General features: G+C 41.2%; 1 protein-coding gene across 2 annotated transcripts in view; it reads left to right on the top strand.

Annotated features, from left to right (window-relative positions):
* Positions 1–18,226, top strand: part of USP7 (ubiquitin specific peptidase 7) — a 75,637-nt gene that overhangs the window by 16,497 nt on the left and 40,914 nt on the right. Inside the window, exons 2-3 of one of the 2 annotated variants that reach the window (XM_055707030.1) lie at positions 16,691–16,795; positions 17,188–17,220. In XM_055707030.1, the coding sequence (XP_055563005.1) occupies positions 16,691–16,795; positions 17,188–17,220 (138 nt within the window). The remainder of the gene's footprint in view (positions 1–16,690; positions 16,796–17,187; positions 17,221–18,226) is intronic. The other variant, XM_055707031.1, reaches the window with a different exon arrangement.

Raw genomic sequence — 18,226 nt, 5'->3', positions numbered from 1 at the left:
CTGACTTTGACCAGTAACATGTGGAGCTTGTTTCAGGTTTGGGTCAGACCTGACTAATGAAGTTTACATTGGAGTGCTCTGTGTTAATTCTGTCAGTATGAGGTATTAAAAAAATAGTGACTTTTAGATGAGAAACCTTCAAATACTGCACACTAGTTGCAGACACGTTTTTTTATGTGTACTTCTGTTTAAGAAACAAGCAAGATCTCATGGCCTGTCTGCTTTTGAAAGAGGAAACACGGGTTCTTAATTGATTTTTTTTTGTGTGTGTGTGTGTGGTGTATGAAAGGTCCTGAGCTGAGAAAGTGCCAGAAGTTACATATTAGACCTCTATGTTTGGATTTATTTCTCCTCCCGTGTACTGTCCCATGCTCCCTCTCGCCCCAGGGAAAACTGCTAGCAGTCCTACAGTCACGGAACAGTAGTCCAGGAAAAAGAGAGGAATTAAGATGAGGATCACAGTATTGGGGAGGACTGACAAAAAAAGTATCTGCCTTTGCAGGCTCCAGGGGTACACTCAAAACACTGAGAACATTTGAGAGATAAAAGTTGTGGCAGGAAATGTAAATGGACTAGCTAGAGCAAAAGCAGTGTGTGTAGTAAGGGTTTCTGTCACAGCTGTGTGTGTGTTTGTAGTGGCTGATGATGACACAGGCCACAAATACTACATTATTGGAGAGAAAATTAAAGGGTGTGGAGAAAATTTAAGGGACTTACGGTTTTTCTGAAACAAAGGAAGAATCATTCATCATCAATAGAATAAGGGATTTGAGATACAGCGTAATTCCTTGGTGATGTTTATACCAGCTTCTAGCCAGAGGCAAAGCACGATAGCAGTCATTAATTTTGGAAGTCCTCAAAATTTGCTTCAGATGAGTGGCACTAGCAATGGAGCAAAAATAGAAGTAGTTGGGAAGATTTGCCAGAAAGAATAGAGTATTGAGATTGGGAGTGTATTTGTGGAATTAGGGCGTTTTGCAGAGTATAAGAAAGATGTAATTCATGGGGTGACACGCAGTAGTCAGCTGTTCTAAAACACATTTTGAAGTCTGTTTTGTTGCCTTTATGCTCTAAAAATAGTTGACCAGAGAGCTATTGAAATACTGTCTGAGGATTTGGTGTATGAAGCAAAAAAAAAAAAAAAAAGTAATATGTAATAAATACAAAAGTAAACACAAAACGAACATGTGAGCAGTGAAGTACAACTTCCTCTTCAGAATGTATTTTTGCTCAAATCTGTGTGGCTGACACATGTGAGGCAACTGGTTTTCCAAAGAAGAAGGAAAATAATTTTGACCAACTTGTTTCATCTCCCTTTTCAGGGAAAAACTAATTGGGGTGGTAATTTGGGATTGGTGACACATCAGGGCGTTAATGAGAGTGCTGAAATACACAAGAGCTGCAGCATATAAAATAATCTCCATCCGAAGCATCATCCCTCCACCCTTCATCTACTTGGTTACACTGCAAGATGAAATCTACATTACAGAGGTGCAAGGTCTCATTTCTTGAATGTGTCTCTTAAATTTCTGTTTCTAAAATAGTTGTTTGCACGATTTGCATAAACCACGTAGTTTTGAAGTTTGCAGCTGCAAATGTTACTGTGTGATGTACATGGTTGAAGAAGCTCTGCCTGTGATATAGTTTTAAAAATGATGGCAGGTTTACAGGTGCTCCAGTGTTTATCAGTAGATATTTGTTTTTGTTTTTGTTTTTTTTTTTTAAATTCTTGTTTGTATTTCAGGTAGCTTGATTTTGGAGAGCTGAATTTAGCTAGTCTTGGTGAATGTGGGTGTGGAGTACACAGTAGTTTCTTTGCCTCATTGATCTTGGGGCATTTGTATTAGGATTTGAAAAAGGAAGCAATCCTCAAAATGTGTGTATGGTTGTGCCTTTTTTTAATATGTATATTGTTTTCTATAGAACGCTAAGTATAACTTCATTTGTGTTTGTGTTTGCTTAACTAGTACACGGACTTGGCTATGTGGTCCCATGGCAGCCTTTTTGGCACCAGAACAGCTGGTTGGCTATTTAACACTGAAGAGTTAAACAGGAGAAGCTTTTCTTTGTCACTTTTTAAAAGTTTACTTTTGTTTTCATGAAAAAAAAAACCCCAACAAAAAACCCCAAACAAAACAAACCCAAAACCTACAACAAAATTGCTGACAAAAAAGTGATAAAATTGTCAGTGGAGTGCTTAACTGAGGATTATAGAATTCCTGTTCTGCATTCTTTTAAGAATTCCTTGGTAAAAAATGGAAGCTAATACCCAAGATTCCATGTGTTTTCCATATAAAACAGTTTTTCAACTGTGGTATTTGTTTGAAGAAAGCTGTTCTTCATGTAGACAGTATTAAATAATTAGCAGGGTTTAGTGTTAATTTTGGCATCTGCTAACATTTGGATGTTTTCAGTACAGTAGCTTACCTCTCCAAAGCAGTTAAGAGGAGCTGATCTTTAGAACATTTAACAACAATAATCAGCTCTTTCTTGAAGCCCAAATAATTATCTCCCTGCATTAACACTTGAGGGTAGAAAGGTTGCTGCCAGAATGGAAAGAGAAAATAAAAGTCAATGCTGAAGGAAGCCCAAACTGCTTTGGGACCTCATGGTTGTGTGTAAAGGCTGAGGAAGACTCTTGGTTCAGTTCTCTGGTAGGTGTTCATGCTACAAAGCAGGAGAAGGCACCCGGCAGATGATCAGTAAATTAAGGCTGGCCAGAAATTTAATGGCTGTGATCTCTTGGGAGGAGTGTCCAGACCCCAAAATCTTTGTGGAGACTCCAGTCAAAATGGGGACACTTCTGATGTCCAGAAGGGGACTTCTGTACTAAAGGGGAGCAGGATGGGGTGACCCCCGCCAGCCCCTGCCCCCTGGGGCACCAGCCCTGAGCTTTTTGCCTGTCTGAAGCCAGGGACATCACCAAGTCCACTGTCCCAGCTGCGCACTCCCCTGCCTACAGCCGTTCTCTGCCTGGCCTCTGGTTCAGTGAAGATTTTTGTAGAACATGGAACAGTGCTAACAAATGAGGTTGGAAAGTTGAGCTTATTAAGTAACAACCTCAAAAACTCCTGGGAACTGTCTTTCAGGAATTTGGGCAACTGGTGGAGAATAGAAAATGCTGAAATCTGTGTCATGGAGAACAAAAAAGCAGCTTGTCCAGCTCATTGTAAAGCATCCTATTTGAAAAAGGAATGTGTTTTGTTTTGCTCGCTCTGCAGTTGTTAATTTTAGATTTAGAATAAACTTCATGTCAATTGCAGTGAAAACAAATGATAAAATTAACCCAAAGTATAGAATTTTTTTTTTTTGTAGTAGGAATCTCTTAAAATCGTAGTTTACCATTGTGCTTGAAGTGTGTGTGTTGTTAAACACAGCAAAATCTGAATTTCAATAGAAACTGATGGTTTTGCCAGTGGTGTTTCTTATATCGTTGGGAGGAAACGGTAAATATCCCTTGGTTACCAGGCCATGCACGTGTGTCTATCAGTTCACATAAAGGGCTTAACAAAAAAAAAACAAACCCAACAACAAACCTTGAATGGTTTAATTGTTGTTGTCATTTTCCCCATGGTTAATCTAGACTTGTAAAAGCAACCCTGATATGAGGTTAGGATTTATCAGTATTGGGCAGACCCATGCCAGCCGGTTCAGCTCCGTGCTTGACTGCGGCAGTGGCTAATCTGCGGTGCAGTTCCTGGTGCGGCACACTCAAACAGGAGGAAACCCTCAGAAGCACCGGCGCTGGGCTGGGAGGCAAAGCCATCACCCGTGGGTGCAGGGCTGGGTGGGGAGCCCGGGGCTGATCCTGCTCCCTGCCCTGCGCCATGTGGATGCTTCTCGGCAACTGGGATTGTTTTTCTTGAAGTGGAAGAGAAGCGTGACTTGGGTGCGCTCTTATTTGAATGCAAAGTGCTAAACACTTCTGCAATAGATTCCCCTCCTCCCCCACCCCAGTAAAGTTTATAGACGGTGCAAAACTGTGTTCTCAGTCAGGAGTCTTGTGTGTATATATATATTTTTTTTAAAAAAAACCTGTAGGCTGGTAACATGTTTTTTAGTATGAATGTTCAAAAGCTTCTTATGGAACCCTGCATATTTGCATAAGATTAGCCTCCCTGGATTGAGTAAAAATTGTTTAACCTGATGTCTTGAGGTCTGTCAGTAGCAGATGCTTGTGTTAGATGTTAGGGCAGGGGAGGTATGGCAAGTTACCTGCTGTGCTCACCCCAAGGGTGTCTGAGCCTGGCCAGGCTGCCTCTGTGCCTTTTCACGGCTCCTGATGGATTCTTCTTCCGTTCATTGCTTTGCCTTCGGAAGTGAGTGGGAAATAATATATGCTTCGTATAAGTTCACTGTGCTGCTGCATCTTGAACACTGAGTGCAACCTGGTTAACGGCCTTGCTTACTTCCTCCATCTTAAAAAGGTATAGGAGAAGTTAAGAAGCTACAACAAGGAGAATAAAGATCATAAAAGGTATCAAATGGCTGCTGTAGCAGTAATGGCTAAGTAGACTAGGAAGTGTCCCTCTGCCCCCAGTGTGGTGGGTAACTGAGGAAAGGTGTGCTAGAAGTCTGGAAAGCAGAGTGGCAGGACAAGGTGAAACAGAAGCAATGTAAGACCCCCAGAACACAGAATGTAACATCAAAGGAGGGACTGAAAACAAAAAGAATGAGTTACTTTGTACAACACCTAAACTGTGACACTGATTGCTGGAGTGTTGTAAATACGGCTAATGTCTGCTGGTTTGGAAAGTGGGGGCACATGATCGTAGGGCATTTTGAAATGCAGAGGCACCATCCTCAGGTCAGGAAGTCCCAGAGCCATGAGATGGAGCCCTGGGAAGGTGCTCTACAGCAGTGTCCCTCCCCATGCCTGTTCCCTGCAGCCTACCCTGGCTCCCTTTTTTGACCAGTCGAACCTGCGTGCTGTGCTTTGTGACACTGCCTTGGAGCCAGAGGGAGCTGGGGGTGCGACTTGGCCTCCGCAGCATCTTTTACAGAATGTTTCAGAGCCTTCAGAAGTTTCACATACAGCGTGAAAAAGGGTTTTGTTTCCTTTAAACTCTCATTCTGGTAATTTAATGTAAAGCCCCTTGTGTTGTAACTAGTAGAAAATAATTGTTCTCCGGTGGTGGTTTTTTGTTTGGGGGTTGTTCAACCCCCTGCTATTCAGGATACTTGTCTGACATGCCCTATAGCCCCCTTTAGTCACTTTTTCTCTGAAGAGAATATATCCAGTTAGTATTCTTTGTCCTCATTCTTAACCTGTTGACGTGTTATATGAAGAAGTTAAACCAGCACACAGATCAAGCTTTATTTATGGTTCCCCTTATAAACAGTATCTTTCTGCTTCTGTATTATCATTCAGATGGTTGTAGTATTCAGTGCACTGTGCTAATTAGAGCCTGTAGTAGTTCTTCTTTATAGATATACTGCTTCAAGAACAATATATGGTCAGATACTCTGCTTAGGAATTCCCTAGGTCTTCCAGTTGTGCATGCCAGCTGAGCAGTATGTGCATCATGGGGCAAATCACCACTGTCTGTGTACCCAAGAATATTTTTGCATTTTTCTATATTCACCATTGGACTACCAGATCAAGTTTGTAGGTGATTTGGTGTGTGATTTCATGCTGCTTTGCTATAATAGCCACCTTTAACGCAGGTTTAGTAGTTGCATTGTTAGCCTAAAAGGAGTAATTTCTTGTGAGCATGTTTGATTTAGACTCCTGTACTATTTGGCAAAGAAGCCCAGATTTAAGCATGTGTTGTCCAATGAGCAGGAAATGTCATTAACTCTGCTTGCTCTCTTCTTCACAATTGTATCTCAGTTTTTAAAGTTACTATCCTGATGCCGATTTGTTTGCCTTTCCCTCTTCTCACAAAAGCCTGGTCTTGGAATTACTAGCTACCTGTAACCACTAAGTCGGATTCCTGTGAACCTGCTTTACATGTCTGTCCATTTCTCTGCACAGCAGAAAACATAAGACAGAAGAGGTGAAACAAGATCAACATTAGCAAATCTCCAGTGATAGAGGAAAACCTTTAAAAGCAATGCTGAAAATAACAGGAAGAAATGCTGAAGGCATCAGGTCCTAGGTGTGAGGTCTCTGATGTGCACTTTGCACAGCTTCTCTAGCTTGGAGTGATCTGTCCTGTTTAAAGGTAAATTAAGGTACGAGCCTAAAAGTAATTTTTTTCTCCTCCTAGTGTCTGTAAAATCAATTGCAGTGCAAAATCTGTATTATTATCCACTTTGGTTATTTGCTAGGAAATGATTTTGCACTTAAACTCCAATACGGACAGATCCAACAGTGTTTCAACAGTTAAAAGAAATCGTGTCAGTAATAGGAAAAAAAGATTTAATATATTCATGCTACCTTTCCATGCTACTGCTAGTCTGAGCAAAGTTCAGCACGCTTCAGGACTGAGCAGTACAGTTAGCATTTGCTGTACCTGTGAATCCATTCTCAAACAGAATTTCAGAATCTGAAATAATGGCAAATAATATTTTGACTTTGTAACAAAGTGCCTACACCGAATCAGTCTACCTTCAGTGGTATATGTCATCACACTAACCCGTGTAAGGCAATGTTTTATATTACTGTTAAACGTGCAAACCCTTTTTGCTGCTTAAGTATATATCAAGTGTTCGGTTGTAGTATTGACTTCAGTAGGTGCACCCCAAAACTTTGAGACTGTGGACTGTACTCATCCAAAATGATACAGAAGTGTGTTTGAAAACTTATCTAGTTGACTACTAAGATTTGTGCTGGTCCGGATGGTGAAGGTGTGTGCTTTCCTATACTTTGACAGGAAAAGAGGGAGGTGCCAATGGGAGCATAATCACCAATCCTTTAACATGCTCATATTATTATCCAAATAAACTAATTTTAATTGCTATTTAATTGTCTTTTTTAAAATGCCAAGATTGTGATCACATCGTTTATAGCATGCTGAGTCTAGTGTCATGTGTACACATAAATGCTCTGTGATGCTTGGACTGCCCTGGCTCCACCTGAGTTTGTATCCTTTTCTTCTCTGTGTCAGAAGTTCATTTTTCTTTGAGTGGTTTTTCAGCCTTTCTAGTCATGAGTGCCAGAGAGCTTAGCGTTTGTTGCTGCAGTAAGTCCATTACTCAGTAAAGCAGTAAAACATAAAGAGGGGTGTGATACTTGAAAAACACATTGTTTAGGGTGTGTTCAGTAGGTTGGGACCGAGTGCCTTGTCTTCAGCGAAGATGTAATCATACTACCATCTCTGGAATGTGCAGGGGCAAGACGTGACGAGTTAAGGTAGTTGCTTCTATGGCCTTGCTGCTCTAGATACAGCAAAGAGAAGGTAGTGCAAGTCCAGTAATTGTTGTAATAGCTCATGACACTTCTGATGTTTCAGCCTTTCCTTAATGTGGAAGAAAATAATTTGTCAGCTGTTCTAGTCACTGATTTTTGAGTATTACATGGGAGCCAGAAGCAGTCTTGCTGCCTTCCTGATCTGATAGTTTTATAGAAGTGTAACCTATGCTAAGAAGGCTCATCAGACTAAGAGAAGGAGCTATGAAAGATTTTTCAGCAGACTTCTTGCCCTGATGACCGCCAAGGGGTTGTGACACTGTAGAATGAGTAAAGCCAGGTTAGTGACACAGGCAGGTCATATAATATCATAACATACAACATCAAATAACATCATTGTACTGAAGAAAAAACTTGTGCTGGTGTTGCTATCTACCCCAAGTTATTAAACACCTGGAGCTTAAAGTGTATGAAAAGTTTCTTCAAATGAGAAGGCTGTCTGTACAAACTCTTCAGCAAAAGTATGAAGTTGTAAATACGTTGGGTAATTATGGGTGTGTTGTTAGTGTCCAGACTGAACCCTGGTTCATGCAGCCTTTCATTTAATGCTAAATTATTCATAAAGCAGAGAGTTGAACAGCTGAAACCAGGCAGTAATGTAGTCACTGTTTGTTTTAGTAAATTTTTTGGGGTGACTTCTTAAATGGCAGCTTTTGGTCTGCTGAGTAATTGCATTGATAAAACCCTAAATGCTTTATACACATCTATAAGAAGTTAATCATATTTTTAAGACTTAAAATTTTGTTTTGTAAAGTGCCATCAGACAGCTTTCCTCTTCAAATATAAGTGGATAAATGAGTTGCTGCAGCAACTCAGTCTAGTTTATAGAGCGTGTTCTGTGTATGCTATTTGTTCTCGGCTATTTTTCTAGGCACAGTGTTACATTGTACCTCTTCTATTTTCACATTAAGATAACTTTCTCAGTAGGATGAAGTTTCAGGCACTATTTACCTTACAGACTGGTATCTTTCATGCATGTTGTTTAGTGTTCAGGAGCTTCTTAGTGTAATCAACTTCTTTGTTTTATCTCAGAATAGAATAGTCATGTAACCTATTAATCTGACTCTTCTCCCCCCCCCCCCCCCCCCCATTAGGTACATTGGCGCAATTTAAAACCAGTTTTGCTGTCCTGTGTTTTGTCAAGATGTTCTCTTTGGACAGGCAGACATAATGATAGGAATACAAGGCAACAGCAATATAATGATTGATCGGTGTAGTTAAGTGGTGGTTGCAGCCTGACTGTGTGTCTAATTGCTGCTAAATATTTTGTAGGCATGGCAGAGATGGTGAGTCTGCTTCCAGGAAGCTGTCCCATCCCAGTAATGTTTCCTTCTTCATTACTGTCTTGTGCAGCATCATATCCTTCTGTTGGTGATTTGCAGTTCACAGTCAATAATGCAATAATTATTTGTTTCAGATGGCAATTAGAGGGCAAGAGACTTCCATATAATACTATTTCTAGGTTTTTTTAAGATCTAATGTTGGCTACTTGCTCTTTAGTAAATAAATGTCCTTTCTACTTGCTTGCTTTCTTTCTGAATTTGCTAAGGCAAATTTTGGAAGCATCGAAGACCTTTAAACCTTGTCTCCCTAGCTACAAGTCATCTCACTTCCTACACTCCTGACACCTTTCTCCTTTTATCTGTAAGCTTGCCTCTTGTCTCCTGATACTTTTCTAGAAAGCCTTTTCTTCTTAAGACATTGTCTTTGATCATACCTTTCTTGTTTAGAGGTTTACATTGCTAGATATGCCTTTTGACAGTGGATCAAGTATTGAGAAAGTAATGAACTGTGAAGGAAGAAAAAATAGTAAATGAAACAAAAGCAAACTACCCACTATTTTGCTAATGTGAGAATTACCTTCTAGCTGTAAAGGTAAATGACATGATTTTTACAAGTCATGGAAACATCTGTGGCAGCAGTTATCTACACCTTGACATCAGTCTGTAGGGTCTTGGGGATTTATATACTTCCCTTTCCCCTCCTCCCATTCTACTGGCCAAGTTAATTTTTGTCTCCGTTATTGTTTCATCCTTTAAAAATGCTTTAGGTGGATTGCCTTTTTTTTTTTTTTTTTTTTTTTTAAATGCCTTTTGAAAGGCTGCCACACTACAGAAATTGGTTGATACCTTTTCGGATTTTCATTGCAGCAACCTAGGACTGTCTTGAAAAAACAGAACTCTGTAGAACACTTTTAATTTAATTCCTTTTCTCCTGAGTCCCTTTTGTGCAGTAAGTGGTGTTTGTATTCTACCTACAGGTAGGGATTAGAGGCCAAATAGTTTCTCTTCTGAAAGGCAGAGTTCTTCCAGAGCAAGCAAGGGGAAATTTTGCTTCTAGTTGTTTAAAGATTGATTATTGTAAATTAATCCCATGGAGATCGTAGAGTTGGGAACTTATTTGGCTAATCTTGTTGTGTGTTGTTAGTGTTTTGGGTTTTGTTTTGGTTTTTTGGGTTGTGTGGTGGGTTTTTTTGGTGTCCCTGTCCCCCGTCCCCCCGTGTCGTCCCCCTGTCCCCCCCCCCCACCCCCCCCCACCCCTCCTGGGAGTAATGCCTATTAATCTGGCTTCTGCTGGCTTTTGTAGCAGTGGCTTCCAGACTTCTGGAGGGGCAAGTGGTTGGAGCCCACAGGTTTTCTTGTGAGCTGCTAGTATAGTCACATAAAAACCAGTTCCACTCATGCAGTACACTACCTGCAGCCTGCTTACAGGCATGGTTTGGAGGCTTTGCCTACAGAGAGTTGTGAAGTAATGCGTTTGCATGGTTTTTTTCTAGTTAAAGGCAGGTATACTTTACCTTCCTCACATGCATCTAAGTTTCGTATTTGCTTTCAGGAAGTAATGCTCTTGCTTTAAGGTTTTCTGAATGTGTTTTGTCAGTGTCTTCTTTGCACCACCATAGTTCAGTAACTGCTTCAGAAGCACTGCATTTACTGCTTGCTTGATGAATTTTTCAAATATGTATTTTGATATGCTGCCCAGTAGTTATAATATCAAAGGTCAGTTTGGTGGTAAAAGAGGTATTTAATATAGCACTTGAAATCACTGAATGTTTTTTTCATTATAATTTTTAGCAATGGTGATTTTAATTTTTTTTTTCCTTGTGTGCTATTATCCATGTGAGACTGGCATTCTGAATTATGCACTGAAGAAGTAAACTTTTATAAGTTTGACATATTTAAAATATTTTTGTATTTTAAAATAATACTTTTTAAAAAACTCTTTGAAAGGATTATAGTATCTTCCACAGTTGAAGGGGAGTTAGGCAGTGAGTGCTGAAGGATCAGTAGCTCAGCAGGGCTGCCCCAGGGGGTCGTTACAGGTTCCTCTGCTTTCAGGTGGTCCAGTGGGTTCTGACACTGAGGTACAAAGCTGGACCTGGACTGCATGTTCAGCATGCAACTGATATCATTTGATGCTGATGTAATTTGACTGCTTCAAGACTGACTTTGTTCATTTTTCAGTGAGGTTTAAGTTGTCTGACTTTATTCTTACCTCCTACCACCTTATATTTTGTGCTCAGTAAGTCAGTTTTCTTAGTGTTGACTGCAGCTTCACTCATCCACTGGGATTCACACCCACACGTACCCCCACTTTAATCAGTACATACTGTTAGGAAGGCTTTGATTCTGGAATGTCTGTCTAGTCCGGCAGCAGAGGAGAAAGTCATGTGTTTTCAGCTTTCCCCCTGTAAAGGCAGAACCCTGGATATGAAGTATGGTTCATCAAAGTCTTCAAGACTGCTGCCAGCAGTGAATGACTGTCTGACTACTTCTCAGCCTGCTAATGCTACAGTTAGTGCAACTTCCTTGTTGTTTCTGGGATAGCTGTGGCAGTTCTGCATGGAGGTCTACACGAACAGTCTCTAGTGACACGCTAACATCCCCAATACTAGTCATTTCCATGGTGAGGCGGTCGTACATGATAATCGTAAGCAGTTTTTCATGTCACTTACTCCTCCATTGTGGTCTCTTTTAACCTCAAAAGGAAACATAAATGTTTCATAACCTGCCAGGGAGACTGCTTCGGTTTCTCCTCTGTGGCTGCCAGATCCAAAAGCTAATGACAAGCATTATCGATAATCTTTCAAAAGTTGAATATTTGGTGTGGTATGAGTCATGACTGAAACCTATGAAGTTAGTAGCCTGTTGACAGTATCGTAGAAGTAGTAGCAATGTTCTGCTGTAATTTAATTGCTGTGATAGTGGAGTCATTCTGTAGCTTTTGTCCACATGTGACTGCAAGCATGTTTACTGCTGAGCAACATATCTTGCATCTTGGAGAGAGATGAAATTCTACAGTGGTCTGGTCTTGTAACAGAGCTTATGTTGTGCCACCAGCCATGTGATCTTGACAAAATCTTTTCTGCTGTCTCATTGATAGGAGAAAAATACAGCAAACTTTGGAGGTTCCTTCCCTGTAGATTTAAGTTATTGTGAACAGTAGAACAATAGAGCAATATATCTTTCAGTGACAGAGTTCATCTTACTAAACCAGCTGAATCCACCTGAACAGCTTTTTTTGAGTAGTGTCTTTTAATCATTGATGCTATTTTTGTTCTGATTACTTAACAGTGTGAGTATTTGAGTATGATAATGCTGAGGTTATAGTCAGTAAGAAGGAGATTTTTTTTTTTCTCCTTTTTTTTTAATACTTTCTGTAAAGTCTGGCATCCCGTGGCAAGATTGTAGTTTCTCCCCCCTGCCATTAGTATCACTTGCAATAACCATTTTGCTTTCAGGCTTTCATCTCAACACTTCAGTGACAGTTAGTTAATGAGCAATGAAAGTGTGCACCTGCAGTCATTTATATATGATCCAGTGATTTGTCTAAGGTGACTGATGCTTCTTACTAACTTCCCAAACTATTTTGTCATGGTCCAGTTTTGTTCCAGTTGTATATATCAGATTTTAGACCTGATTTCTTTTCAGCATTCATGATCAGACTCAGTAATGTCTGAAATACCTCTTCTTGGAAGGTGCCTTAACCTCCAAACTGCAGAGACCCCCTTTTAACACTTCGGGCTGTATTGTTTGTAGCGCAGTGGCATGAGTAGATAGAAAACTGTATATAACCTTGAATGTTTCAGAAGAAATTGTCACTATGCTTCATGTTGCCTTGCATTCCTTTTTGTAATGAAAGAATATCTACAAAGTTGTAGGTTTTGCGTTTTGGGTAGGTAGGAAACAACTTAAGTGCCCTTCATCAGTCTAATAGTGTCTAAAATGTTTGTATTGAAAGTTGTGTTTGTTTAATATTTTGCAGTACTGCAAAAAATTATTGCAGTTTAATATTTGCAGCAAGTTAGTATTTAAAGAGTTAAACCTATTCCTTATTCATAAGGTCACTTAATGCTCTGTTGTAGTACTTCCTTAATTTATGTGGTTTGTGTTAACTTTTGGTTGATTAATGGACTGCATCTTTAATTTATTCCAGGGATACGATTAAACCGGGTATTCTGGTCTAGAAACTGACAGATGATGTGACTGGGGTGATGTTGACACACTGTGGTTTAAGCTGCATTAAAGACAGCAATGTATTAAGCAGTATGTTTAATAGGAAAGTTCTCCTGGCCAGTGTGGACAGGTACTTTTTCTTAGTCCTGTATTGTATAATTTGAATAATTCTTTGGCATCGTTCTGCTTGAAGTGAAGGAAAAAACATTTCTTAATTAAATCTTGGTGTGATTTGACAGTTCTTTCCTATGAGCTCTTAAGGACAACAGAGGAAAACATAAATTACTGGTTTTCAGTGCTATAGTTGAAAATAGATTTTTGTCATACTTCTTGCTAGTAAATCTGTTGAAAAAGGACTGTGTTTTGTTTGTGCAAAGTATTTACTGCAAAGTTTAATTTTTAGTAGTTAAAATTTTCCTTTATTCACAGAAGCCAAAAACATTTGCTAGTGTTATCTGGGTTCCATATCAGAGAGCTGTATTACAAAATGTGTGTCAATATGTCAGAAAAAGCAGCAGTGTTATATATCGTCATTGACTTTATCTTATCACTAAATACTGTCTCTCAGAAGCTGCCTCTGTTTATCTTGATTGCTTTTGCTATGATCTATTCTGCATTTTCTCCCTTCTCTCTGCTAACCATTCATACTTTTGGGGAATGTAGAGCGGTGTCTCACAGAAAGCTCTTTTTCCTAGTTAAGGACAGTTCTTTCCCCATAAAACACAGTATCAACGCTTAAATACTCTGTTAAAAGAATATTAAATACTCTGTTAAAAGAATATTTTGGATGAGCTTTTAGTGAAGATCTTCACTACCCCTCAGCTGTTTACTTCCGTTTGTTTCTAGATACTAAGTTGCCTTGATGATAACTTCAAAAACATAAATATTTTGTAATAAATAAAAGTTTATAACATATATTAAATAAGCATTTATTTAAGAATAGTAAACCCCTGGTATTAATTTAGTGTAAGCAATTGTTGCGTTGCTGTGGGGATGCTGTAGGCTTCCAGATAGAAGTGAACCAGAAGACAGCTTCCTTGTTAGATTATAACCATGCTGTTAAAAGATTAAAAAGAAAGAAAGGAGGGGGGGGAAAAAAAAAAGGCAAGCAAGCTGTGGAAATAAACTTAGGGTGTTTTTTTCTTACTTTTCCTGTTCTTGAATTGCAGCAGTTCAGACCTGTCCCCCCTACCTTTAATTTTGTTGTATTTTGAGTTATGTTCATTTTAACTTGCTGTTCTACTGCACTGCAGTGTTGCCAATGCAGAGAGCTGTTAGTGGGGACTTCTGCAGCTGTACTGCTCAGGTGCCAGTCTTCTGCAAACCTTTTTCTAATAAAATCAAAACTTTAAGTCATATTTGATTTTGCTTTCTTATTAATGAGAAGGGTGCACACTTTATTGTGGATGCCACATACTGTATGTTGCAGTGTATGTGTTTCACTCCTGCCTCAGTGAGATCTGCTGTGTCCTAGTAAGCTTCCGAAAGCTGTGTTTGAGCGCAAAGTTTATGATATTTTGTAGCTCTAATCCAGAAGTAAGTCTCTAACCTGATCTGTTTCTGTTCATGCTTGGGGCAGAGGTTATTAGCTCGGTGGATTTACTAGGAGAGTAAATAGTCTGAATAGGAGTGTCGGTTGTGAAAGTATCTTTTCTTGTGTACTGTGAATTGGAATGAGGCTGCAAGAGCGTGAGGTGCACACCTCTGCGTGGCGGAGGAGAGGAAGGACTGTGAAGCAACTGGTGATCGAGTGCAGTGGGTTGACCCAGGCTGGGTGCCAGGTGCACACCAAAGCCGCTCTCCCTGCCCTCCTCAACTGGGCAAGGGAGAGAACATACAGCAAAAGGCTCCTGGGTTGAGAGAAGGACAGGGAGATCACTTAGCGATTACAGTCACGGGCAAAACAGACTCAACATGGGGAAATTAGTTCAACTTATTGCCATTCAAATCGGAAAAACACCTTTTTCCCAGCCCTCCCTTTTTCTCGGGCTCAGCTTCACTCCTGATTTCTCTAGTTCCTGCCCCTGAGCAGTGCAGGGGACTGGGGAACTGGGGTTACGGTCACTTCATCACCCATTGTCTCTGCTGCTCCCTGCTCCACCGTGGGGGCCCTCCCGCAGGTGACAGTTCTCCGTGCACTTCCCCAGCGTGGGGCCGCCCCATGGGCTGCAGTTCTTCATGCACGGCTCCAGCGTGTGTGCGCCACAGGGTGCAGCCCCTCAGGAACAGCCGGCTCCAGCCGGAGTCCCCCGTGGGGTCACAGGCCCTGCCAGGAGCTGCCCCAGCGCCGCTGCCCGCGGGTCACGGCTCCTGCGGGCACCCCCTGCCCCGGCGTGGGGTCCTGCCCGGGCTGGGGGGGGTGTCTGCTCCCTCATGGGCCTCCATGGGCAGAGGGGGACACATCCTGCCTCACCGTGGGCCTCTCTGGGCTGCTGGGGAACCTCTGCTGTGGCGCCTGGAGCCCCCCGGCCCCCTCCTGCCCTGCCCTGGGGGGCTGCAGGGCTGCTGCTCTCACAGCCCCCCGCCTCTCTCCAGCTGCAGCTGCTGTTGCGCAGGTTTCCCCCACCCTGCTGCCCCCCTTCTGAAATATTTGATCCCGGAGGTCTCGGGCCTGGAGGTCTCGGCCTTGTGAGTCGGCTGGCCTGGGCTCTGTTGGACAGAGCTTCTAGCAGCTTCTGGCCGAGGCCGCCCCTGCAGCCCCTGGAGCACGCCCTTGCCACGCGAACCCACAGCTTCCCTGCTCGCGTGGCTTACCGAGCTGTCCCCTCCCCCCCCCCGCTTGCGGGGACCGCGGTGACTGTCCCCACGGCGGCCCCTGTCCCTGTTGTACCGCGGGTGCGTGCAGCCCCCCCGCCCGGCCCCGGGAGCGGGGCGCTGTCCAGGGTGCTGAGAGGGGCCGCCTACCCGCGCCCTGCCCGCCCGCGCTGCCGGGGTGGGGGGGGTGAGGGCTGCTCTCGGTGACCTCGGGGGTTTGGGGTGTCGTGGGAATGAACACACAACAGCAGGACAGGTATAGCAAAGAGGAACTTACCAGAGCCTTCAGTGTTAAATGGTGCTTGCCTTCAACTGGTTGCAAGGGGTTTTACAGTTTGGTGAGAAAACAGTTTATTCAAGAATGTATCTGCTTCCTATAATCATGCTCAAATGATCGATCGGCTTCTGATGTGCAAGCAATGGAGGAAGGTTGGTGGTGGTTGGATAGATCAGGAAGATGCTTGTGCAGTCAAAGCAACGCATCTTTAAAATAGTGGGGCTTTAGTTCATGGTATTGTTTCATTTCTATTTTTCTAGTGGTTTTTACATGTCTCTCAAACGGTTACTGTAGCAAAACATAAGAGCAGTGATGGCCAGAACCTGGAAATTGTTGCATGAGGTAGTAAAGGATTTCCTCTCCAATTTTTCCCACAAAAGATTTACATCTTACTGTTACACTGGTTAGATGTTTAGTTTTGGTTGTTTTTTTTTTTTTTTTTTTTTTTTTAAAAGCAGTGACACTGAAGAAGTCAACTTGTTAATTTAGAAAGTCTTCTATTAGAAACTTATATCTGTATAAAAATGTGGAACACCAGAAAAAGTAACTTTAAAGTTTTTGTTTAAGGAGACTTGATTATGAGTTGCTGACTGTAAGGCCATTTGGAAACTTAAGAATCAGCTTATGTTCTTTGTATTTCTATTCTGCATCAATGTGGACTTTTTGCTTCATCCATAAGTATTCATCTGTTTGAGGAATTACAGTTTATATACCATACAAGTAGATTTGTTGTGCTATAGTTTAAGGAGAAACTGTTTTGCCCAAAAGTGTGCCCTTTGTGTGTCTTGTAAGCACTACCTGAGACAGAAATGTTAATACAGCTGATTTATTTTTTTTTTTCCCTGTTAGCTGGAGATACAGACGATCCTCCAAGAATTACTCAAAATCCTGTCATTAATGGTAATGTAGCAATGGCTGACGGGCATAACAACACTGAAGAAGACATGGAAGATGGTAAGTAAATATTTAATAAAAGCGTGGTTTGTTGGCTTCATTATTTTTAGTATTTTTGAGGACAAAATAGGCCATGTCTTACCTGTGTCCTCTGAACTGCAGCTCATTTAAAAAATGAAACCCTCTGTAGTTATGGCTGCTGGTTTTCTGTATAGGCATCCTTTTAACATAGCTGTACAATAGGATTAGGCATCTGAGGGCCTGGATTTTTTTTATCTTACTCTTTCTAGGTATTCATTAAAAATTGCTGAAAGTGATACTGCCCATTGTTATATTTTGTGATACATCCCTTTAAATGTGCTGTAACTGGTGCTTTGCTGAATAGTAATTTTGTCAGTTATGCAATTCCTTCAGGACTTTTAGAATCCTTATCTGTCCTGCTCTCTTGTCAGGTGGCAGCTGTGATCAGATTTTGTCTTTGTATGGTAAGTCAGTGGCAACTGTTCTGTTGAGGAATGTTTTTTTGCCCCAACTCTGCCCTTTTACTTGCAAATGCAAAGGAAGAAGTATGTATTGATGTCCTGTTAATAAAAGGGGACATGGGTTTTTGTAATCCTTCTGTTGGCCTATTAAATGAAAATAAGGTTGCACAGTTTTTTCTGTTACAGAAGATCAAATAATTTTTAAATAGATGTTCCTGGGCTTATTTAAAGAAAGATAATGAGTCTGTAATTCACATAAGTCTGTTATTATGCTTAGTGAGGAAAATATACAATGATACTTCTTTTCTTAGGAGAGGATATGGGAGGGGAACTGTTCTTATTTTGAAGCATTAAATAAAATTGAATTGGGAGAAGGAAGAAAAAATATGGTTGGGATTCATTCCTCTCTGATTCCTTATTTCATGCTATTTTGTGAGAGTACATTCGGGACTAGGCTTAAACATTTTTTTTTTTTTTCAGACTTGTCCAAAATATTGAGCGATTCCACTCCCCCCACCCCACCCCCCACCCCCACCCCCCCGTTTTGTTTGAGAGAAGGCAGAGTTTGAGGTTAAAGGTCAAAAAAGTGCTTACCTTCATGTATTGAAATAAAATAGAATACTGATAGAGTGATAATGTTACACAAAGAGAATATGGTTTAAGTTCAGGTCAGAAGCATTTCATGGTTGGATTTCCTCTGTATCATTGGCAAAGATAAAGTTTCCCATGGTCAGATTCTTGCAATAAAGTAAAAATGAGGTCTGGTTAGCCTATGGGGGTTTTTTTTGTCTGATTGCCTGCTCTTACTCGGAGGGCTTCAATTCCTTGCTCAGAGTAACTAGCTGAGACTGAAATAGGGAACACTGGTTTTATCCAAATCAAGTCACCTGTTATAAAAGATGTTAAATATCTTTGTCAGGCCATGGTATTTGCAGGGTGGCAAGAGAAGATCATGTGGGTTGACACTGACCGGCAAGGACAGCTCTGTTGAACTTCTCGGCGGTAATGA

Source organism: Falco cherrug, chromosome 4, assembly GCF_023634085.1.
Source record: "Falco cherrug isolate bFalChe1 chromosome 4, bFalChe1.pri, whole genome shotgun sequence".
Taxonomy (NCBI): Eukaryota; Metazoa; Chordata; class Aves; order Falconiformes; family Falconidae; genus Falco; species Falco cherrug.
Note: the sequence above shows the minus strand (reverse complement) of the source record. Positions and strands in the feature narration are given on the sequence as shown.